This window comes from Zootoca vivipara, chromosome 6 (assembly GCF_963506605.1).
Source record: "Zootoca vivipara chromosome 6, rZooViv1.1, whole genome shotgun sequence".
NCBI lineage: Eukaryota > Metazoa > Chordata > Lepidosauria > Squamata > Lacertidae > Zootoca > Zootoca vivipara.
The window spans coordinates 42,869,741-42,893,578 of NC_083281.1; the positions used below are offsets into that span (position 1 = coordinate 42,869,741).

The window sequence follows — 23,838 nt, forward strand, 5'->3', positions numbered from 1 at the left end:
AGGGAGGAGGGTTTGTTAAAGGGGAAATTGCTAGGAGCTGAGCAACTGCGAACCCTTGAAGGTATCATATAAACTTTTCAGCTGATAAGAATAAAGAAGCTCTTACCTGAGGGTAATAGAAGACACTGGTGCTACAACAGTGGCAAAACATATCGGGCTGGCTGGTTTGTGAATGTAAATGAGATTGTCCTCTCACAAACGTCCCAGACTTGGATGCCATTATGGATGGATGTTGTCAGCAAGAAGTGACTCTTGAGTTCATTGTCCACAAGGCTAGGAAGGGAATGGGCCAGGCTGGCTTGGGCTGAGCTTTCAGCCTAGGATTCCCTGCCCTGGAGACCATCAGCAGAGAGAAGGCCAGGATGCATTGTGATGCAAGCGTAGCCCTTCCGAGTCACAATGCCACTGAGCCGCTGCCTCCCTCTGGGCTCCGTCCCAGCCTGCCCTTTGCAATAGGCGCTTCAACCTGCCCAGTGGACTCTTAGGGAGCACTCCTCCGCCTTTGATAGGTAAGGCTGAGATGGAGGAGCCAAGGGCAAGACAGAGGAATGGGCCGGCCCAGGATGCCAGACTCCAGGCATCCCATGGTGGGGCCACCCAAACAATAGTCAACCAAAGCAGGAGTGGAACCAGTCAGCCCTGTCATGAGGCAGAGTGGAGAGACCACCTCAGGTGGTAGATTCTGGGGGGCAGTGGCAATAACAGTGGTCCCTCAGCTGCTGCTCCTTAACACCCCAAGCTGTTCCCCTTGGTTGGGGTTGTTCATGCTATGTGGTCTGCCCTGCCCCCCCCCCAAACTAACCTGGGGCCTTGGGTGCAGCAGAGGACACCACCCTGTTGCTTGTGATTCACTTGCAAGCCTAGCAACTTTCCTCTGCAGGATCATAGCTGCCAAGTTTTCCCTTTTCTTGCGAGGAAGCCTATTCAGGATAATGGAAAATCCCTGGAAAAAAGGGATAACTTGGCAGCTATGTGCAGGATGGGTAGCGGCTGTCCTCTTGTCCTTTGCCTTGGGAGCAGTGAAATGTATTGGGCTGGGCTGGCTGGAGTCCGTTTAGAGTGCATGGGGCGAACTTTACTCCACACCAGGAAAAGGCTTCCCCTGCTCAATTTCTTTTTTTCTTTTCTTTTTTTTAAAAATAAATTCTTTATTTCAATTCTTTAAAAAATTACATAGGAACCAGAAAAATACAAAAAATACATTCAAACATATATAAACAAAAAAACATCAAAACTAACAGACAACAAAAAAATATTATGAAGTAAATTATATCAAATATATCAAATAATATTCCAAATAATATTTTAAATAATATTTCAAATATATCAATATATATTAAATAATATATCAATATATATGTCAAATGGTATATATTACGGAATACAAATAAATAACATGTAAGAAAAGAGAGAAAAGTTGAAAATAACATTAATAGACTTGTAAAAAGAAAAGGCAAAAGAAAAAAAGAAAAGAAAATTGCTTCCTATTGTTTGAATACCGCTTTTCTTTACTTAATTTCTTTTATCTCGCTTTATCTAAACTACTATTTACACATATTCGCCAACTTTCCCTTTATATCTTTCAATCTAAACAGATCATCAAATCTACATTTATCCCTTCTCTCTTCAAAAAGTCCTCAACATACTTCCATTCTCCTTTACGCATGCGCAGCAGCCAGACTCCTCATTGCACAGAATTGGAAAGGGGAGAGAGTCCCGACTATTCTAGAGTGGCAGGAGAAATTAGTGGAATTCATGAATCTTTCAAAAATGACGGCAGCAATTAGAAATTCCCCTGCTCAATTTCTGTAGGAACAGGAACAGGAAGACAGACACTTGACAGCTGAAGTATGGGGTTGGCTGGGGCTCCCAGGCAGCTTCTGGCACCCCTCTGAGTTCTTTTATACGTGGTCAGAAATGTAGAACTATTGGATGTTTAGCGATGCACGAATACACGGGATCCACTCCTTCTTGTGCACACACTATTGCCAATCACATAAACCAGATTCTCTCTTGCTCCCCTCCCTTTCTGTGACTCACATGTCAATGTACAGTATTATCTAAGCAGGCGTCATATACAAAAATACTGTAGACCAGGCACCCCCAAACTGCGGCCCTCCAGATGTTTTGGCCTACAACTCCCATGATCCCTAGCTAACAGGACCAGTGGTCAGGGATGATGGGAATTGTAGTCCAAAACATCTGGAGGGCCAAAGTTTGGGGATGCCTGCTGTAGACATTAAGAGTATTTTTCAAAATATCACAACCCTAAAATGAACCAATGGAGTAAAGAATTCATTGGTGTCAGCAGATATGTCTTCTGAGCACCCACTTGTGAGGCCTCAGAGTGGGGCAGGGGACCCTCAGAAGAACCAGGAGCTCCCTAGGCTGGTGTGCTGTGGTCTTTGAGTTGCTTACCCGGCTGGCATTTTGGAGTAGGTGGCTGGGCCTGGCGCAGGGGCAGAGGGATGGGCATGTCCCACTGAACCCTTCTCCTCTTCCACAGACAGGTCTGGGGCTCGGACATGAGCTCCCAAGAGACCCCACAAGCTCGGAGATTTCCAATAGAGGCAGGAGATTCTCCCAGCCTGGCGACTGCCCCCGAAACACAGGAGCCAGTTGCCCCTGAGCGCACTGCAACAAGGTAAGGAATGTTTCACAGTGGGACAGGCAGGATTCAGCCCTGCCACAACAGCTGAAGGAGAAGGGCCATGGTGACTCAGTTGGCAGAGCATTTCCTTTGCACACAGAAGGTCCCAGGTTTAGTCTCTGCTATAGCCAAGCAGGCCTGGAAACTGCTCTTGCCTCAATCCCTGGAGAGCCACTGCCAGTCAGCATAGATGATAATGGGCTAGATCAGGCATCCCCAAACTGCGGCTCTCCAGATGTTTTGGCCTACAACTCCCATGATCCCTAGCTAATGGGACCAGTGGTTGGGGAAGATGGGAATTGTAGTCCAAAACATCTGGAAGGCCTAAGTTTGGGGATGCCTGGGCTAGATGGACTTCAAAAAGGCAGGTTCCTGTTTCCCTAAGCTGCCACTCCTCTTTCTGTGGAGAGCAGGTGCTAACCCGTCTTCTCTTGCATCGAGCAGGCAACTGTATGAGAGAATATGCCTCTGAAAATGCGGGTGGACAGAACTAGTTACACCCAAACCATCAGGCGGCACAGAGGAATTGACACTAAATAAACTTGCTCTGGATCGTCCATTGGTAATTTAACAGCAAATTACCTCTAGTCATATGCAAACCTCACAGGGCTCTGTCAACAGTTGTCAGTTGTCAGCCTGACTGCAACTTATGCAGAGAGCAGATGAAGGGCTGTTAGAATAAATTAGCTGATGAGGGATAGAAATGATCTAGAAAATATGTGTGGAGAGGATAAAATACATTATTTTACTGGTGGTAGGGAAAGTAACAGGCAATAGATGTCTACCAAAGGTATAAGACTATGACCAGGGAGACCAGGGGTCAAATCCCCTCTCGGCCATAAAGCTCACTAGGTGACCTTGGGCCAGTCACTCACTTTCAGCCTAACCTAACTCACAGGGTTGTTGTGAGGATAAAATGGGAGTGGAGAACCATGTAAGCCACCTTGAACTCTTGGGAGGAAACGTGGGATACAAATATAAATAATAATTATTAACAACAACAACAACAACAACAACAACAACAACAACAACAACAACAACAACAACTGTACTGTGCTTTGTCACTGTCTCTGTGCAGCCTTTTGAAGGTGGATGGGAAAATCTGGAATTGACGTTCCCCTGGCCCACAATGATTTGATCCCTAAAGTGGCAAATCCAGATTTACATCTCGCCCACCATGCCATGTGCTAATTAATATATTTCGTTTAGTCCAGTGGGGCTTGTGCAGGCAAATATCCAGCTGTCCTCAGCTTGGTTCCCTCCTGATGTTTTGGACTACAACTCAAATTAGAGGTTGAAGGGAGCTGTAGACCAAAACATCAAGGGGGGGACTGGGGGAGGGGGGAAAGGTTGTGTTAAGCAGCACTTCCCACTCTGCTGCTCCTGTTGTTGTTGTTTAATCGTCTAGTCGTGTCCGACTCTTCGTGACCCCATGGACCAGAGCACGCCAGGCACTCCTGTCTTCCACTGCCTCCCGCAGTTTGGTCAAACTCATGTTGGTAGCTTCGAGAACACTGTCCAACCATCTCGTCCTCTGTCTTCCCCTTCTCCTTGTGCCCTCAATCTTTCCCAACATCAGGGTCTTTTCCAGGGAGTCTTCTCTTCTCATGAGGTGGCCAAAGTATTGGAGCCTCAGCTTCACGATCTGTCCTTCCAGTGAGTACTCAGGGCTGATTTCCTTAAGAATGGATAGGTTTGATCTTCTTGCAGTCCATGGGACTCTCAAGAGTCTCCTCCAGCACCATAATTCAAAAGCATCAATTCTTCGGCGATCCGCCTTCTTTATGGTCCAGCTCTCACTTCCATACATCACTACTGGGGAAACCATAGCTTTAACTATACGGACCTTTGTCGGCAAGGTGATGTCTCTGCTTTTTAAGATGCTGTCTAGGTTTGTCATTGCTTTTCTCCCAAGAAGCAGGCGTGACTGCTGTCACCATCTGCAGTGACTGCTGCTCCTAGTGGTTTCCTAAATGTGTCCCCAAAGGTAAGACTTGGTGCAACAATGATAACTAGAGGAATCTGTCCTTGTCTTGAGCACCTTCCATCATGGGTCCTGGTGAGTTGCACCCACTTACTAGCTCCACACATGGAAATGATTGCCTGTGTTAGTAAGGTGGAGCACCTAAGTTCTGTTTGAAATTGGAACTTGGATTTTATTTTGTTTTAAATATAATGACATTTTGGGACACATTCAGTTTTGCATAGTGCATATGAATATGCAGCTCCTAACAAATGCAGGGATTAACTCTCTCTGTCTTTTGGGCAGGCAGCTGCGAAGATGTCCAGGGTGCCACTGCCTGACCCTGCCCAACGTCCCCATTGACGTCTACATTGCCATGGGTGGGAGCCACAGGCCACGAACCACCTGAAGGCTCCCCTAGGTCGGGCTCGAGTGCTGAGGCCACAGCGGCTGTCCCAGGAAACACACTGACAGCCGGACAACAGCAAAGCAAGCCACACAGAACAGTGACGCACATTTTAATAAAAGGACACCTTAAAATGTTTCTGTGGCTGTCCTTCCTGGAGTTCTGCTTCGTTTCTCTCTGTTGCTGCTCCCCTCCCCTCCCCGTATCAACCCTGCAGTGGGGAGTGGAATCAGCCCCGGGACATGCAGGTAATAAAAGGGTACAACTGGTCCTTTCCCTCCCTGATGAGTAAGCCCAGACAGCTGCCATGACCACCCTGTCCCCAAACCCTTGCTGGGATTTGGAGGGATAGCTTCTGGGTCAAAGAGCTTTATTTGCATGGAAGCTCAAGCACTTATTCTCTCTTAAAAAATTAATTCCACCCATGCTGCTAACATTCAGTTCTGCTTTGCCTGGGAGGCTGTGAAAGCACTAAAGCAGCATCCGGGGTCAGTAATGGATCCATGCTAAGAAGAGGATGGCAGTGTTGTTGGTGGATGGCTCATCTGAGTGGAAAAGTTTGCTTTGGATGAGATTGGGCATACAAACACACCTGAGGCAGGTTCACAGTCTGAGTGGCACAATGGGTCAGGCTGTTAACCAGAAGATTGGTGGTTTGAGCCCACGCAGGGATAGCTGCAAACAGGATTTCTGCATTGTGAGGCAGAAGGGGAGGGGGTTTGAACTGGATGGCCCTCAGCTCTTTGTGCATCCAATATTGCTACTGGATTTTTAATTTATTTGAGAAAGTGAGAAAGTTCTACTTTGTTAAATACAATCCAAGTAGCACATCTGACATAAAATGATCCCCATCTAACCTGCCCCACTCTACAATAGAAATAACCTGAGCCATGTCTACTCAATATTAACCTCCAGGCTAGACTACTGCAGTGTGTTGTTACATAACGGGCTGTCTTTGCAGACTTCTGAGAAACTTCCGCCAGTTCAAAATACAGTAGTGAGGTTAATAACTTGGACCAGCTGAAATGAACTTTTGAAACTTGTTCTCAAGCAGCTCTACTGGGTGCCAGTTTGTTGTGACCACCATTTAATTGGTATCTAAAAGGCCACACAGGAGACTGCCTAAATGCTGCAACCATTTGCTGAGACCCCCTGGGTCATAGCCTCTTACATGTGCAACACCCCCCCTCCGTTTTAAAATTGATTCTCTGTTTTGTATTCTGTTTTTCGGCACCAAAGGTGGGCACAAAATATTCTAATAAATAAAGGATGGAGTTAGTACCCAACTGAATACTGCACTCTTTAGCTGTTTTTCACTTCATTCTGAAAGAGGCACTTCAAAAAAGTTGTGGTTTTTTTTAAAGATTCTATGTGTGCATTCTTCATCTTAGAAGAGATGGTCCCTCCTGCACAGGAGGAGGAGGAGGAATGTCTCTTTTTAGGTGAAAAAGAGTGACAACTTGAAAGGGTAAATGATTTGTTGCGGCACAAGATTTCATGATGCATAATGTTCTGACCTATAATTCAGAGTAACACAAAAGGTTATACCATAATAAATTTGTTAGCCTTTAGGTGCCACAAGACTCTTTGTGCTGCAAGAAGAGGCTAACAGGACTATATTGCTGGAAATTATTTTGTGATGGTGCTTAAAGTTCTTGTATTTTTAAAGCACTGATTAACTAGTGGGGGGAGGAGGCCCCTTTCCGAGACGGTCAAAATATCTGAAATCGACTCATTTAACGGACTGACTAGAACGCAAATACGCACACCCCGCAAATGCACACACCCCACTTTACGCAGCGGAGGGAGCGGGCTCTCAGGCCACAACAAAAACTGCCTCCTTCGAAGATTCAGGCCACAACAAAAACTGCCTCCTTCGAAGAGGCCACCACCAGATGCCCGTCTCCTTTCGCTGCCACGGTTCGCCCCGCCAGGATTTCACCCGCTCCTGCATCCCGCCCTCAGCGCTCTGTCCCGGTCTCATGCCGGCATCTTCCTCCTCGCCCCGCCCACCTCCCCACACCCCGCCCAACTGTCTCTTTAAAAAGGGGGCGTGCCCAGGAAAGGGGCCGGTCTCGGGCGCTCGGTGCCACCGAGGCTTTCTGTCCCGCTTCGGCCGCCGTCGGCTTCCCTTTCGGCCCCGTCCTCCGCCTCCCGGCGCGTCCGCTTGGCCCACCGCTCCGGCCCCGCCCGCCATATTGCCGCCGCCGCCGCCTTTGGAGGGAAGAGAGAGCGACGGACGCACGCAGGCATGGGTGAGGCTAAGCGCTCGGCGGGGAGGGCCTGCGCCGGGCATGGAGCGCCTCCCCTCCTCAGGCGCCCCTCTTTCCCCCTCTCTGGGCTCTCGGGGTGGGCGGCGAGGGGGTCTCCTCCCTTCCTTGAGGGCCTCTTCGGCCCTTCTCTCCTGGGTTTCCTCCGCACCCCAGTCCGGCCTCTGGCGTCGCTGCTCCAGCGAGGCCTTCGCACTCAGTCCCTTGAACGTGGGGCGGGGGCTCTGCTGAGGCCGGGGCTGTATTCCGCTGCCCTTCTGGGCCGCCTCTAAGCAGGAGGAGGAGGAGGAGGGAGGTTTCCCCCGTCTCCCTCCGCGGCTGAGTTTGAGGTAGGAGAGAAGTGCCAGCCCTTCACGATACGTCTGTATGTGAGGGACGATATATAAATAACCCAACAGGAGTGCGGGCCGCTCGTTGGGCGATTCTCCCTCCTCGGCTTCTTTCTCCCTTTCCAGCAGCTCTAACTGCTGCTCCCCGGCGCACACGCCCCTGGATCCAAGTATTCCGACCGTTCCGGCGTGGCTTCGGCCCCAGTTCTAGCCCTTCCTTCCCTTGTGGCGGGTGGTTGAGGTTTCCCCAGTTCTCCTCCATACGGGCGAGATGCTCCATCTCGCGTCAAGAGGCAGCGCTTGTTAGGTGTCCGTCTCCTTCCCTCTCCGTGGGTTAGGAAGGTCCGCCGCCGGTGGCCCTGTCGGCATTCAGGGCTTTGCTTTCTGCGCCCGGGAGTCGACTCGTGCGTTCTCCCTCCCCGTCCCAAAAGTCCCTGATATCCAGTGGCATTGACTAGTTTGGTTGAGGTAGTTCTTTCCCGCTTCTCTGGCTTCCAGATTTATTTATTTATTTGTTATTTATTTATTTACTTATTGATTACATTTATATACCACCTTTCCTTCCAAGGAGCTAAAAGTGGCACACATTAGGGTCTCTCCCCACTACTTTAATCCCTGCAAGAACCCTGTGAAGTAGATTAGGCTGAGAGTAAGTGACTGGCTCAAGTTCACCCAGTAAGCTTCATGGCTGAGTGGGGGATTCAAACCTTGGTATTCCAAGTCATAGTCCACCATGCTAACCATTATATCAAATTTGTTCGTATGTTGATAAGTACATCAGAAGGTGGATATTGGGAGTAATTTGAGGGCCTGTGTGGCTTTAAATTTACATTCCTGCCTTTGATAAACTTCTACAGTGGTACCTCGGGTTACAAACACATCAGGTTACAAACTATGCTAACCCAGAAATAGTACCTCGGGTTAAGAACTTTGCTTCAGAATGAGAACAGAAATCGTGCTCCGGCGGCGCGGCAGCAGGAGGCCCCATTAACGAAAGTGGTACCTCAGGTTAAGAACAGTTTCAGGTTAAGAACGGACCTCTGGAACGAATTAAGTTCTTAACCAGAGGTACCACTGTATTTGGCTTTTATTGAGGTTTTCCTGGGCGTGCAAACCTCTTTTTGAGTCTGTTCACACAGCATGACAAGAGCACTTCTGGGCTAATTTTGCAGTGTAACAATTTGAAACAGTAAAGAATGTTTGCATGAGCAGTCACTCTGGCATACTGTATTGGTGGTTTCTGAAATCATTTTACTTTCTTCTGAATGTGTAGTAAGATACAAGTTGTTGCCTTATACAGTACCAGGGGTGGGAAACGTGGCAGTCACTTGTTGCTGGATTCCCGGTTCCATAATCCCTGATCTTTGGCCATGGGGCTGAGGGTGATGTGACTTGTACTCTACTCCAACATTATCTGGAGGGCCACAGCTTCTCTATCTCTTCCTTATACCAGCTACCTTTGTGGACCTTCTGACCCTGGGCAGAAGGTTTTCCCAGCCCTGATACCTGAAACCCAATGTGTTGAAATTCTGGGGATTTAACCTAGGATCTTCAGCATGGGAAGATCATCCCTGTTATAGCCTTTCAGAGCTGTGCTGCTTCCTCTAAACCCCAAAACTATCTTTGGCTTTTACTTTGGCTTATTTATTCTCATTACCTCTGCATTGATATCAAGATTCTTGATAGTCTTCATACATTAGATGAAACCTGATGTGTGTTTGCAGAGGAGGATTGAAGTTGTGCATCTCTCTACCCCCACAAACATTTGTCCTGCAAAAATTACTTACCCACCCGTTCTCGCACACTGGTGGTCATTGCAGGCACAGTGAGAACATTAAAAAGTGGAACACCACACCAACTGTTCCAGTTAACAATTTCCCTGAGTAGAGGAGAGCTGAACTCTCCACAAGTGATTATTACAAGTTGGCAAAATAATCAGAGTAGGCAGCAACATCTGGTTTCTGGGGCCCAGTAGCAGAAGAGGTGAGGAGGTTGCTGTTATGCAGATCCACTGACAGGAGCACTATATCCGCTCGGCCAGCACATTTGCCCAGCACTGATCTCCCCATTCCTCCTTGTAAGCAGCAGCAGCTCTGCTGCCAGGAGGTCAGATGAGCACTGCTCAGGTTCATCACTCTGGGCTTGGTTTCTGCATCTTACTTAAGTTCTAGGTTAAGCGTTGACTTAAGGAAGTTGGAAAAGTCTGTGCGTGTCAAAGTTGGATGGGCACATCCACACAATTGCAGCTCCAATTTCGGGGGATGCATGTGCAGCTTCAGCACTAATCCTCTGGGTGGGAAATTAAAACCTTCTATCTGAGACGTTGGCGAGCTGCAGCAAGTTGAAGTATAGGCAGCAACCATTTTAGGTACGTCTGATATGTGTGCGACTGCACACACATGCTAGTTACAGGTAGGTAGCTGTGTTGGTCTGACGCAGTCAAAATAAAAATAAAAAATCCTTCCAGTAGCACCTTAGAGACCAACTAAGTTTGTCATAGGTATGAACTTTCGTGTGCATGCACACTTCTTCAGATACACTGAAACAGAAGTCACCAGACCCTTATGTATAGTCACCCCCCCCCGTACCCTCTGACTATACATAAGGGTCTGGTGACTTCTGTTTCAGTGTATCTGAAGAAGTGTGCATGCACACGAAAGCTCATACCTATGACAAATTTAGTTGGTCTCTAAGGTGCTACTGGAAGGATTTTTTTATTTTGACTGCACACACATGCATCACATCTAACTCGGAAGTGTCACAAAAGGGACAGAGCAGGGCAGCCGGAACATAACCCCCATGCAAATTGGTTGCTGCCTGTACAGGGTTAGATTCTTATATTCATATGCTTTCTGTGCATAGGATGGCTCAGCTCTTTGTTCTTCCTGCCAGTCCATGTGGAAAAGGGGGTATTGCCAAACCACCTCAAAAGCAGGCATTCTGAACAGGTAGTTTCCCCACTTGCAAACTATGGAGGAATCTGTTCCCTGATTATCCTCTGATCTTTACTTGTATCAGGTATGTATTAAAAAGCAGTAAAGTAGAACAGCAAAATGGGATCACATACTGGTGCTGTTTAAAGAACTGCATGGGTTGCCTGTTTGATACTGGGGCCAATTCAAGGTGCTGGGACTGATGTATAAAGCCCTGAACAGCTTAGGACACAAGTATTTAACGGAGCACCTCTTTCAATAACTTGACCTGAGTTTTGAGAACTGTGAGGTAGGCCTGGGTGGTATCTGGTTATCAATATCATGATAGAATATCACTAGCTAAACATCGCAATATACTGATATATACCACAATGTCTGAAATAAGGATGGAGCTATGTAGAGGCATTGGCTGGCTTCATGGTTTTCCCCGCATTGTGATTTTTGCATAGAACACACACATCATGATATATTGCCAAGTCAAAAATTATGAAACTGATATAACAATATGTATTTCAGACCATTTTTGGATGATATATCAATATATTGCCCAGCTCTATTGCGAGGGAGCTCCTGTTTGTCCTGTCAGCACTTGTAGTTTGTTGAGTGGTGACGCGAGATGGGGCCTTTTTGGTTGCAGCACCTCAGTTGTGGAATTAACTTCCTATGGAGGTACAGATGTCCCCTTCATTGATAAATTTCCAGTTTTAGTTGAAGCCGCATCTATTCCTTCAGGTCTTTGGAAGATGAATGTTATCTGGAACAGAGCAGTTCGTAATTGGTTTGTGCTATACTGAAAGTATTCATGATTGTAAAGTATTCATATTTGTTGCTTTTTTCAAAGTAGTGCGTTTTTTATTATATTATGTTTTATTGTATTTGTATACTATCCTGGGAACCTAGGGAATGAACAGCTATTCAGAAATGAAATAATGATAAAGCATGATCTTCCTAGCATCCTGATAATTTTATTTTATTTTCTACAGAGAAGGCTATTAGTTTCCATTTGAGGAGTCTGGGGCTAAGGTTCTTTATTTTCTTAAGAATATTTAAGTCCTCCTTTTGGCTCTCAAACAGCTTACAGTAAAATAAAGCAAATTAACAAATTAAACATCCCAGATAAGGGGAAATACAGTAAATTTAAAACCAAGGGCAAGGTGGATTCAAATCAAAACTCATTCAACCAGCTGAAGGAAAAGAAATGGTGGAAGAGTTGTAGTGCTAAGTAGTTAAATTAATTTTGAGTACTTTAGTAGTACATTTGGCATACTGGCAATACTGTAGAGCAGGGGTCCCCAACCTGCAGTCCATGCGCTGGAAGCGGCCCACGGAGGCCGTTTAACCGGCCCATGAGCCGCCCCCGAACTGAGCTGCCCACTTCAGCGAGTCCCCGCACGCTGCGCTAAACCAGTGCAGCATGGCACAGGGACTCTCTTCCATGGCTCCAGAAATCGCTTCTGCGCAGGTGTGATTTTGGGTGTCTGGGCATGCGCAGAAGTGATTTGTGGTGCCACGGACAGGCACAGGCGCGATTTCCGGCGTTGCGCTGCGCCGGTCCTGCCCATGCCCGGTAAGCCTTGCCAACCCTTGCTGTAGAGTCTATTTCCTGGTTGCTGCAGTATTTCAGTTGGTCTTTGTTACACTGCACCAGTTGCTGGAAGAGCAGCTAATGCACCTAGCAAGGGATGAACAGGGCTGAGCCCAGGGTCCTGCCTGTAGTTGAGAGACTGAGAACATCAAATCAAGACTGTGCCAGGAAGTCACCAGTTCAAAGTTCACCTCATCAGGTTGTTTTAGGCAGGATGTTGTTCTCATAGGCTTCCTGCCTCACCTCATTATGTTGAGAAAGTTAGCCTACCTTGTGGAGGGCTGTAAGAATTTGTGTGTGTGTGTAAATGCTAAGTTTTTGTTGTTGCTTGATAGTTGATGTTGTTGATTCCCATAAATCTGAAATTGGGGACAAATAATTTATATCACTTCCAATGCTGTGTTAAGTAAAACCCTAATTTGTTTAAGTGCCGCTAGGAAAGCAGGGCAGATGAATGCTTGGACACAAAGTAGCAGTTAGTAGCAGTGAATGACACAGCTCCTAAAATGTGGGTTCAGCTGTAGGCTGTTTGGTAGATGCACTGAAGGTGCACCTTCAGCTACTTGTCATAGTTAAGGATTCCTTGCTGCTAGCAAGCAAGATACTGTACTTTGAGTGATCCCTAAGCAGCCCTATAGTACCTTAAAAATGGATTTATTGTGGCATATGTTTTTGTAATGTGACACAATCTTAGTCTTTAGGTGTTGAAAGACTTTGCTTCAGCACACTAACACGGCTACTTGTCTGGAATTCACAGCAGTCACTGCAGATCAATATTATTCCCATATTGCAGGTGCTTGTATATGTAGGAGTGAGTCTGAGAGAATAGTGGCTTGCACACCTTTTCGCTGCACCAGCTCTGCAATTGGGGTGTGGAAGGGAGTACTCCAGGAACACCCTGAAGGAGCCTGCAATGATACTTAAAAGGAAAAAAACCCACCTTATACCCTCAATTTTTGTCCATAACAACTCAAATTGGCTAACAATAAATCAATTAAACCAACTAATGTAATAAAAATAAAAAATTGTCACACAGTGTAGTGTAGACTTGGTACTTGATCACCACGCACATAACTGCACTAGTCATTTTTGTTTGGTCTGGGTCTCCTTGGATATGGCTACCTTGGTTGTAACTTCTGCCACTATAATGCAGTTGTCAAAACTCAGATAATGTGTGATCAGATTAGGTGGACTGTATCTGTCAAACCCCCATGCATATTGTGTGACACAGAGCTGGAAACATTTCAGACACCCAAACATCTGGATATTGCCACCTCTAGGTGTGATGATGGCTTCCATCTCCATTTTTTACAGTATATCTACATCAGGGGAGGGGAGCTTCTGGTTTGTGGGCTAATCTCGGCCAGCCAGGGGATCCAATTTTTCCAGTAAGGCCATTTCCCCCAAATCAGGCCCACCCGCCTACCAGCTTATGTCACAGATGATGATGATGATGAGGATGAGGAGTCTGGATTTGATATCCCGCTTTATCACTACCCTAAGGAGTCTCAAAGCGGCTAACCCTTCCTCCCCCACAACAAACTCTGTGAGATGAGTGGGGCTGAGAGACTTCAGAGAAGTGTGACTAGCCAAAGGTCACCCAGCAGCTGCATGTGGAGGAGCAAGGACGTGAACCTGGTTCCCCAGATTACTAGTCTACTGCTCTTAACCACTACACCACATTGGCTCTCATGATGTTAGCTGAATGGGGCAGGAGAAAAGGGTTTAATTCTGTGTTAGGTGGACTATTCTTTACCCAGCAATGAACAAAATTGTGCAACCAATGTAGCAGGATCCAAGCCTGTTCATTAGCTGAGCAGGGATTTAAGCCCTGTGCAAAAGTGTCCCATTGAAGCAGCTCTTGTGTGCAAGCTATTTCAAAAAAGCTTTTGCAAAGGCTCCTGCACTCCTATCTGATTCTCTGGAAGCTCAAATGGGAGTGCAAAGTTTTATAGTCTACCTCCTACCCCATTTAGTTCCTGATATTGAAAGCTTAAGCCTCTGAGATCAAGAGCTTAAAAGTGGGGAACAGGAAGACTTGCGAAGTGCAAGGTATTTTGACAGGTGGGCAGCCCTGAGAGGCAGATTCTGATAAGGATCTGGCCTGTGGAGCCAAAAAGTCTCCCTACTTCTGATCCACATCTCTTACACAAGTGTGGTGGAGAGGCACTGTTGGACTCCAGTGTCCAACTGTTGCCCTTCTTTGGCAGGATTGGTATGGCCATAGTTATGTCCTAGATCTCAAAATGCTTTGTTTTCCTCCCTCATGTGGGAGCCAGCTTGGTCAGCAAAGTAGTGCATTCCACAGATGCTCATGTGAGCTCACTGGGTGGGTGGGATTGAGTTAGCCAGCTGTGACCACAACACCAGGTGAGCTGAAAGAATTGCTGGGATAAAGATGTTGTTGTTGTCCACAGAGGGAACTATGCCCAAAACTCTTGGCTTTGGTGATCAATCTTACCATTGGGATAGGTCCCAGTTTGCAGTGTGTGCATTCCTTCCTTCCTTCCTTCCTTCCTTCCTTCCTTCCTTCCTTCCTTCCTTCCTTCCTTCCTTCCTTAAATTTGTCAGTTGCTTTATCTTGCCCAGGGCAGTCTAAAGCAGGCATAGACAAATTCGGCCCTCCAGATGTTTTGGGACTACAACTCCCATGATCCCTTGCTAACAGGACCAGTGGTTAGGGATGATGGGAATTGTAGTCTCAAAACATCTGGAGGGCTGAGTTTGCCTATGCCTGGTCTAAAGTTGCAACCAACCAAACAGCAAATCCCACATAGATATATTAAGACCAAGAGGAAAGAGAAAAGCATTAAAAACAACCCAACCCTACTCCTAAAAGGCCACAGAAATAGTAACAGAAGACTGTGAGACCTACTGTAGAAAACACGCTTCCCCACCTTGTAGCCTTTTTTCCACCTGGCCTGGGAGGGGAGGGCCCTGACTGACTCCTGCTATAAAAGCTGAGGTTGCTGAAGATGCCAGGGACCATCTTGGTTGCCTCTTAGTGCAGACGCAGATCATCGTCTCAGCTTTTACAGCTGCCAGGCACCATGAACCAACATTGACAGGATTGGCAGCAATAACAGCAGAACATGTTCTATGCTTATAATATTTTATTTTCTTGCTAATTATGCTGTTTTAAATGTGTGTTTTATATTTGACTTCCTTTAGTAATGTTTTCTTTTGAAACGTTTAAGATAGTTTAATTAACTCTGCTGTGTTAATGTTTTATTTAGGAAAACTTTAAGGTAATATTTTAATTTCCTGTTAATTATGCTGCTTTGAATGTATACTTTTTATATGACTTTCTTTATTGTTTTCTTCTGTATTGTTTTTATTTGATGTTTTAATGTAGGTTGTAAACTTCTTTGAGATTACCCCCCTCTCCCCATCCCCCATGCCCTGCTAACAAGTCTTGCCTACACACTTCCTTGTGTGCTCGTGGCTGTCCTTCCTTCTAATGCCTTAAGATACTTTGGGCAATCCAGGGAGGAAGGCATGTGAGGAGTGGGAATGGGTTTGATTTCAGGGCCATTACTTGCTGAGCCCTTAAAATGACATTTACTGGCTTTGCCTACACACATGTTCCTAAAGCAGATTGTATGCTGGGTCTGCTAAACTGGTTGCAAATAGCAAGTGGCTCAGGTATTGTTTGAATGTTGAGTTCAGCCTCTTGCCTCCCAGTACATTGAAAGCAGGTTCCTAGCGGTACAGGAGCCCAGTTGTTCCTGACAGGAGTCAATATTACCGGAGTTCTAATTACTATACATGAGCCCTTTGGAGAGGTGGTAACTTTTAGGGGAGGACAATTTAAATGTGTCCGTGGCTGTATGTAGAGAGTGGAGCCTCTTTGTTTCTACTCCTGTATGGAGAAAGCAGGGCTCTGTTTTCCCTTCCTGTCCTCCCTTTTCTTTGACTGGCTGTAGGTACACACCTGGTGGTGGTTTTGTGTTTGGCTGTGAAATTCACTATGAGCCCTGTTGGAAAGGGAATCTCTGTAAAGCAAGAGGTTGGCTCTGTTTTTGACTTGGGGGAGCAGACAGAAAGCTTGACAGTTCCAAGACCACGTTGGACTGTTGGGCCACAGCTTCTCACTTTCGGCAAGCACTTGCACCTTCTCTCTCACCCACCCAGTGAAATTCAGGGCACATAACTGGTTTATTTAAGTGGTCTTTTTTATTTTATCATTTAAATTTTGCATTCTGCATTTTTTTATTGATGGGTAAAAACTATCCAGAGAATACAGATACAGTGGTACCTCTGGTTACGAACTTAATTGATTTCGGAGGTCAGTTCTTAACCTGAAACCGTTCTTAACCTGAGGTACCAATTTAGCTAATGGGGCCTCCTGCTGCCACTGCACGATTTCTGTTCTCATCCTGGGGCAAAGTTCTTAACCCGAGGTACTACCTCCAGGTTAGCGGAGCCTGTAACCTGAGGTACCACTGTATATGCATGGCAAACAGATGTAATAAAACAAATAATTGAATGACATGATTCAGATCTTCCCATCACACATTATCTGAATGTATGGAGGGTAGTCTGAGAGGGGTTTCTGTGCCTTTATTTATTTTAGAAAAGCATTTATCATCAGCTTAGTATTTGAAAACCATCTAAATGGTGAAAAGAAACAATGATGTTAAAACAAAATACAGCCTAAAACCAATTAAACAACAGCATGAAAGCATCTAAAAACAAATAAAACATGAATTTGTGGGATTCAGACACATAAAACGGGGTCTAAACTGGGCATGTGTTTTCTGAAGGTGTGATTGTCTTGCATATTTAGTATGTCAGGAGAAGGGAAGCTTGAACAGAGCTGAGAGTTTCTCTCAATCCAGAGAAATGAGCAAGGGGAAAATCTAGTTAGTCATTCCCTAGTGACTGCTGCATGCTTGGCACAGAGTGAGACCATCACAAAATACTCCTGCTGAATCCTGGACTTAGTTTGCATGGAGGAGCCTGCATTTTAAGCCGATGATGTCTGCAGGTGGTGTCTGCTGCCAAACTGCTCACTGGCTCCTCATACTTCCCTTGGCACCAGGAGCCAAAGATGACAAGCACTCTGTCGCACTCTGCTGTCAGCTTGCTGGATTTAACTTGTGAGCCAGTCTCTTACTGGGTGATGGGAGCTCTGTATTGGATAGTACAGGATTTTGTCAGAGAGGTCCCTTGAAGACACCTGCTGGGTATATAATTAAGAGAACTGGAGATCTGTGTGTTTATTCTCCCTTCCTTTGCAGTGCCTTAGCAATTCTCCACTGTCCCCCTCAACAGTAGTACTGTCAGATTCCATATTTACGGGGAGCAGCTGTTTGGAACTTGGAATTTCCACAGAGGCTAGCAGGGCTTAGGATATCACTAGTCAAGATGGAAGCAAAGACTTCAAGTGAGGAGATTGCTGAATGAGTTTGGGCCCAGTTTCTAGACTGGTGTGTACATCTGATTCCAAGTTGGGAGGGAATGGCAGTGTAGGAGACATGTGGGGAAGGTAGACAGCATGTTTTGCCATCAAACCATACTCCAGCCCTTGACTAAGTTCTTGAGCTCTAAGTGTGTACTTTGCAACCTCTGAGCTGTGGGCACAGGATGTTACTGTGTCATGAAGGAGCAGGATATATTCCTTGCACTTTTTCCAAGGAATAGATCCTGAGAGTGAACCTACTGCTGCTTTGTTTGTTCTCTGTGACCTCTGCACATAGTCCAGTTGTGTTGCATACTGCCTTGATGCTGGCTGGGCTAGGCTACATGATGGTCAGTTGGATGGCATCACCTGTATGACTGATCTAAAGAAAGACCCATTTAAAAAACAGTGGTTCCATCAAAATATACCAGATACCTGCAGACAGGTGCCAGTAAAGGTGAATGGGGTGGTTGGGGAAGAACCCCCCCAAAAAAACCTAGGTAAACCTCTGATGCGGCCTTGATTCTTTCACATTTGGCATAATAATATTTTTTTTAAAGTGATGTGGGCTGTTTCTAACATTTTGTATAGTGCTATACAGGGGAATTTCTCTGTCCTGCTGACCCCCAGCACAGCCACATTTGTTTTCCCACAATTCCTGCTGCTTGGGCTTCCCTTTATTAGGATGTGAGTTGGGATAAAAACACTGCTGCATTTCTCTAATCCATATACACATTAGCTCCCCCCCCCTTCTGTCTGCTGTTGAGTCTGACTCAGCAATGCAAGGCCCGGTTTTAGACATCTGGGTTTCAGCAATTACTCAGCGGAGATGATTAGTGAGGTAGGAAGCACAAAGCTGCGACATTGTTAACAGAAGCCTGGAAAGCCACAGCTGAAGTTTGGACCTGGCTCTGCTGTGCTTCCTGAGTCAGTTTTGGTAAAGGCTTGAGCAGCCGAGGCTACTGACCTTCAGTGAGAATGATTAGATAGGTTTATAGCTGTCCGTGTCTTCAAGGACTTAGGGTGGGTGTTGGCCTTTCTTAAAACACCAGTCTTAAGTTTTGATAGGAGACAGAAGCAGGAGGGTGACGAAGGGTGAGAAAATGCAGTTGTACATAGCACTTAGATGGGTGTGGTTGGGAGTAGAGGGCTAGCTTGAGCTCTGTGGAAAATCTGGGTTTGGGGGAGTTTTGAAGGAAGATGAGTGGTACTTTGTAGACAACTCCCAGGCAGAGGCGGCACCAAGGGAGAACAGGAAGAATTCAGGAGCAAATGATCTTAAAGCTGTAGAGAGTAGTGGAATAAGAGGTTCAAGAGCAGGAGAAAGTAACCTAGGAGGATTCAGGGAAAAGTAACTAGGAGGATTGAGAGGGAAGTGGATCTGGGCTAGATTGTTAAAGATTTGCAGCCATTCCTTAGACATTATGTAAGTTTGTGGTGGGAACGACAGTTGAAATTTTCCAGGAAGAGCTTTGCAGTCATCCTGAGTGAAGCAGAGCTGTCTTAGCTGTTTTATTGGTGGTTCCCCACTATAGCCCATTTGACAAGCAGCTTCTGCTGCCCAGCGTTGCAGTGAAGTTGAAAGTCTTCTTTTGTGACATGTGATGTTGCTATGGGAACGGGATACCATTATCGTGCATACCTCGTTATGATTGGTTGAGTTAAGGCCTGGGCAAAGCCTGAACCAAAGGCTGGCTGAAAGTGGGATTGGAAGTTGAAAATTGGGTAAACAGGTGCTAGATCCTACTTGTATCATATAAAAATTCCTTTTCAGTCTCATCCCTCCTTTATTTTTCTACAGCTGCTTCCTGCAGTAGCACAAGATTGAAGAAGCAATCTGGCGCACTCTGCAGGTTCTGTACCTGGCCAAAGGTGGAATGTTTGACCAACTTGGGTTTTGACAGCATTCCCGTTTGGTGTTGGGGAAGTTCTCCTGGACTTATACTCTAAGAGCAGAGCTTCTAGGGTGTTCTCTGCAGGGAGGTTGGCTTTGGAACATAGGTGGACTTTTAGGCAGCTGAGCAGCTAATCATTTTAACCATTTATGTTGCATACCTTTATAATCCTTTTAGATTGCAATGAGCTGCTACTCACTTTCTCTTCTGGGCTCATTGCTCTCCTTAGATAGGTGTGTGTGTGTGTGTGTGTGTGTGTGTGTGTGTGTACACCTTCCTGAAGGAGAATTTTTTTAAAAACTACAGTTTTGTGAGGGTTTAAGGCATAAGCAGCTGCCTATACCTATTCAGTCCATTGGTCCATCTAGCCCAGGCATCCCCAAACTGCGGCCCTCCAGATGTTTTGGCCTACAACTCCCATGATCTGTAGCTAAGAGGACCAGTGGTCAGGGATGATGGGCATTGTTGTCCAAAACATCTGGAGGGCCGTTTTGGGATGTTTGGGGATGCCTGATCTAGCCCATCATTGTCTACACTGATTGGCAGCAGTGGGCCAGGATTTGAAGCAGGGGTCTTTCCCAGCCCTACTTGGGGATAGAGCACAGGGAACCTCATCCATGCAATGTCCCGACTCACTGCACGATCTGTTCCTCATCTGCAAATAGATTGTTGGATTATGTTGAAACCATTTGGCAAGTGTTGCAAACAGTCCCTATGTTTGAGGACTATGCCCTGTTTTCTTTTGGTTGCCCAAAGAAATGGAGTAAAAATGACACCTCTTCTTTTCTTCTGCTGTAGAAACCATGGCGAGCCCAGCAAAAGAGAACAATTACAGAATGAAGAGCTACAAAAACAAGGCACTGAACCCCGAGGAGATGCGCCGGAGGAGAGAAGAAGAAGGGATACAGCTACGCAAACAGAAGCGGGAGCAGCAGGTAACTTCTGTGTGGATGGTGAGCAAGCATGTAGGTCAACCAGAAATAGGGCCCAGGCTAATAGTTTCTACTTCTGGCTGTGCTATGTGTTTCTGTAGTGTAGGAGACAGATGAGTTTCAATTTCTTGTGTAAATGATTCTTTGGTCATTGCCATCACTGGCTGTGCGGTTCCTAGGCAGCTGGCAGAACAACAAAATGGATAATAAAACATTTGGGTCTGAATTGACCTAACCTGAATTGGCGTAAAATTGCAGGTAGGTGGGTGGGTTCCAGTTTTAATTAGTGGACACATGCGTTGCCTGAGGCTGTCTTTGTTCTGGTATGCTACAATAACAGGTAATGAGAGGAAGTATTAGAGAGCATTTCCTTTTAATAAACAAAACTACTGTTCTTGATCTTCCACTTGTATCTCAAAAATGCCCTTATATGGAGTTTCAGTAAAATGCAAATAAACTAAATCTCTAGACCAGTGATGGGCAACCTTTTGAGCTTGGTGTGTCAAAATTCACCAAAAAAACGAGCATAACTCAGGTGGTGTGTCACTTCGAGAAAAAACCCATAATTTTGCGATGTTTATAATTTAAATAACAGAAATGTATAATTGTAATATATAACTGTATTTAATAAACCCAAAACTAATTATTTAACCAAACCAAACCAAAAGCCCCTTATTTATCACAAAGTGCCCAGAGTTGCCGAGCTTTTTTGGGGGAGCTGCTGACCAAAGTTTTGGAGGTTTTTTAGGGGGGTGCAAAAGTTGCTTTGCTTTTTTGGGGGGAAAGAGAACAGAAATAAATCACGAATAATACCTTCGCTGGAACTAATACACAGTACCGACATAGTCTGCCAAAGTGCCAAAAAACCCAGCACAGAACGGGTTAAAAAAGTAACGCGGTTACACCCAATCATCATCTGCCAAAGTGCCAGAAAAAACAGCACAGAAAGGGTTAAAAAACCAATCTCTGGCTACCAGCAACAACAACAACAACAACAACAGGATCCGGGTTTTAACAGCGGAGACAACGGGTTTTAACAGCGGAGACAAGCTGTAGCGTGAGGAGGAGCGGGAGAACAAATGGGGGGGGTGAACCAACAACAACAGCACGAATGGGCCGATGGGGTACGTGCCAGCAATGAGGGCTCTGCGTGTCACGTCTGACACGCGTGTCATAGGTTCGCCATCCCTGCTCTAGACAGTGCCTTTATACAGTGTTCAACAACTTGAACACTGTATAAGGAACCAGTGTTTCCTGATGAGGCTTTTTGTAGGTTTTGCTGTTAGTGTTCTGTATCTGTTTCAGAAGATGTGGTTCTGCAAATTCGATTTGGGGATGGGGCAGCAGGGGAGGGAGGCAAACCCCAAATTTTACCCCTCAGAACTTGTAGATTGTGAGACTTGAGGAACAAGTAGCAAGCCAGGATGAGCTGTGTCTCTTGCTAAGCTTAACTGCAGCTGAAGTAAACAGTGCTTTGGATGATTGCAGTGCACACACTCTTCTCTTCAGTCATACTGCACTACCGGTAGTATAGAATTTGTGTCCTAGAACTCTGATTTTTTAGAAGTGAATAATTCTCACAAGAGGATTTCATGACAGATGAATCTTAAATGCTGATGGGAACAAATAGAACCCTGCTTTCAAAGAGTGAAGGGGACTTCAGTGACCTGAAGGCATTAGCTTATGCCCAACGTTTGGCATTTTTGTTTGCCATTGATTTGATACATATCCATTTTCTATTTCAGCTCTTTAAACGAAGAAATGTGGAGCTAATTAATGAAGATGCTGCTATGTCTGACAGTCCTCATGTGGACTCATTTGTCAGTTCCACCACAGGTGGGGTAAGTAGTCTCAGAAGCTGTGTCATATTCCCATCTAATGGCATTTGTTGTGCTTTGGCTTATACCACTATAATCTTGCTAGTACAGAAATCAAGAACTGTTTTAAGTAACTTACTTTACTCTCCGCTGTTCCTTTTTAGTTTGTTTGTTTTTTTGAAGAGGTGTAAGATGATGACCTGGTTTATTAATTAAAAATAAAATAAAAGGACCTTACAAGATCTAAACCTGCATGTTCTTAGATCCAGTTTGGTAGTTTCTCATCTGAAGAACTGTTAGATTTGGGCGTTGCTTTGAAGAGCTAGCCTTAGGACTGTTGCATATGGGCTTTTTTCAGGAAGGTGTAATCACAAGGGAGATGGTGGAAATGCTGTTCTCAGAGGACCCTGATCTTCAGCTACTAACTACCCAGCGCTTCAGGAAACTGCTTTCAAAAGGTAAATATAACTATTTAGAATTTTCTATTGTGAATAGAAATTGTAGGAATGTTGTGTGTATTTTGTTTGTTTGTTGGACCTTGAGATGCTTTAATTGCTTAGTTTGCCAGAAACATATGAAAAACTCATAAATGAAACTGGACTGAATAGGTGGAATATAATAAGTTAAGAATTGGGGATATACAAACATGGGGTTGGAATATTGATAACCTTTCAACCCTGGAATGAGATATGGTGTTTTTAGATTTTTAAACCATTTTGTGACCCTTTCCAACAGTGCCTATGGATGTATGTGTGCCCTGTTGGCCCTAATTTGAAGAGCTTCTTATAAAGAAAGCAGAAACCCTGAACATGGGGTTAAAACACACACATACAAATAGGGTCTGAACTGGTGCCATAGTGGATCAGTTGATGAAAATGTCAGCCTTGTCAGTGGCAGCTGTGAAAAAGCCAAGTTCCATTTTAATGATCCTTAGGAAAGGGATTGAAAATAAAAGTGACAATGTCATAATGCTGTTATACAAATCTTATGGTGTGACTGTACTTGGCATACTGTATACAATTCTGGTTGTCTCACCTCAGAAAGGATATTACAGAGCTAGAAAAGTTTGGGAAAAGAGCAACCCTGATTTCCAATGAGGAAAGTTTGCAGCATTTGTGGCTTCTTAATGTAGAGAAAAGGTGAGCAAGGAGTCACATGAGAGGTCTGTAGACCTATACATGGTGTAGAGAAAGTGGGTAGAAAAGTGAGTTTTTCGCTGTCTTTCATAATATTAAAACCTTGACCATTCAATGAAGCTGAATGTTGAATGAATAAGGGGTGTGAGTCATTGAGAGAAAGTACCTATCCACATAGTGCATAATTAAATTGTGGGTTCTGTTACCTATCTCGATGGCTTTAAAAGAGGATTAGACAAATTCATGGAGGATAAAACTATGTTCTGTCTCTAGTATGCCTCTGTTTATCAGTTCCTGGGAATAGCAAGTGAGGAGAGAGTGCTATTGCACCAGTGACTTGCTTGCAAGATTCCCATAGGTATTTCACTGCCACTCGGAGAGCAAGATGCTGGACTATATGGGCTCTTCTGACATTCTTATGCTATATTCTTAATGCAACGGCCATTTTAATTTAGAATACCGGTATTAGAGTCTTGAAAATACGGAAGGCCTGGTGGTGGTGACCTTGAGCTCTATGT

At 45.3% G+C, this 23,838-nt stretch overlaps 2 protein-coding genes across 2 annotated transcripts in view; both read left to right on the forward strand.

The window, feature by feature from the left end:
• The first annotated feature begins 2,525 nt into the window (after positions 1-2,525).
• Positions 2,526-5,063, forward strand: FAM229A (family with sequence similarity 229 member A). The gene is made up of 2 exons (XM_035121243.2): positions 2,526-2,644; positions 4,920-5,063. The coding sequence occupies exons 1-2, from the start codon at positions 2,526-2,528 to the stop codon at positions 5,020-5,022; spliced, it is 222 nt and encodes a 73-aa protein (XP_034977134.1). The 3' UTR covers positions 5,023-5,063.
• A 2,060-nt stretch (positions 5,064-7,123) lies between these two features.
• Positions 7,124-23,838, forward strand: part of KPNA6 (karyopherin subunit alpha 6) — a 34,459-nt gene continuing 17,744 nt past the window's right edge. Inside the window, exons 1-4 of the mRNA XM_035121244.2 lie at positions 7,124-7,274; positions 20,234-20,370; positions 22,113-22,208; positions 22,543-22,642. Coding sequence (XP_034977135.1) covers positions 7,271-7,274; positions 20,234-20,370; positions 22,113-22,208; positions 22,543-22,642 — 337 coding nt within the window. The 5' untranslated portion in view covers positions 7,124-7,270. The remainder of the gene's footprint in view (positions 7,275-20,233; positions 20,371-22,112; positions 22,209-22,542; positions 22,643-23,838) is intronic.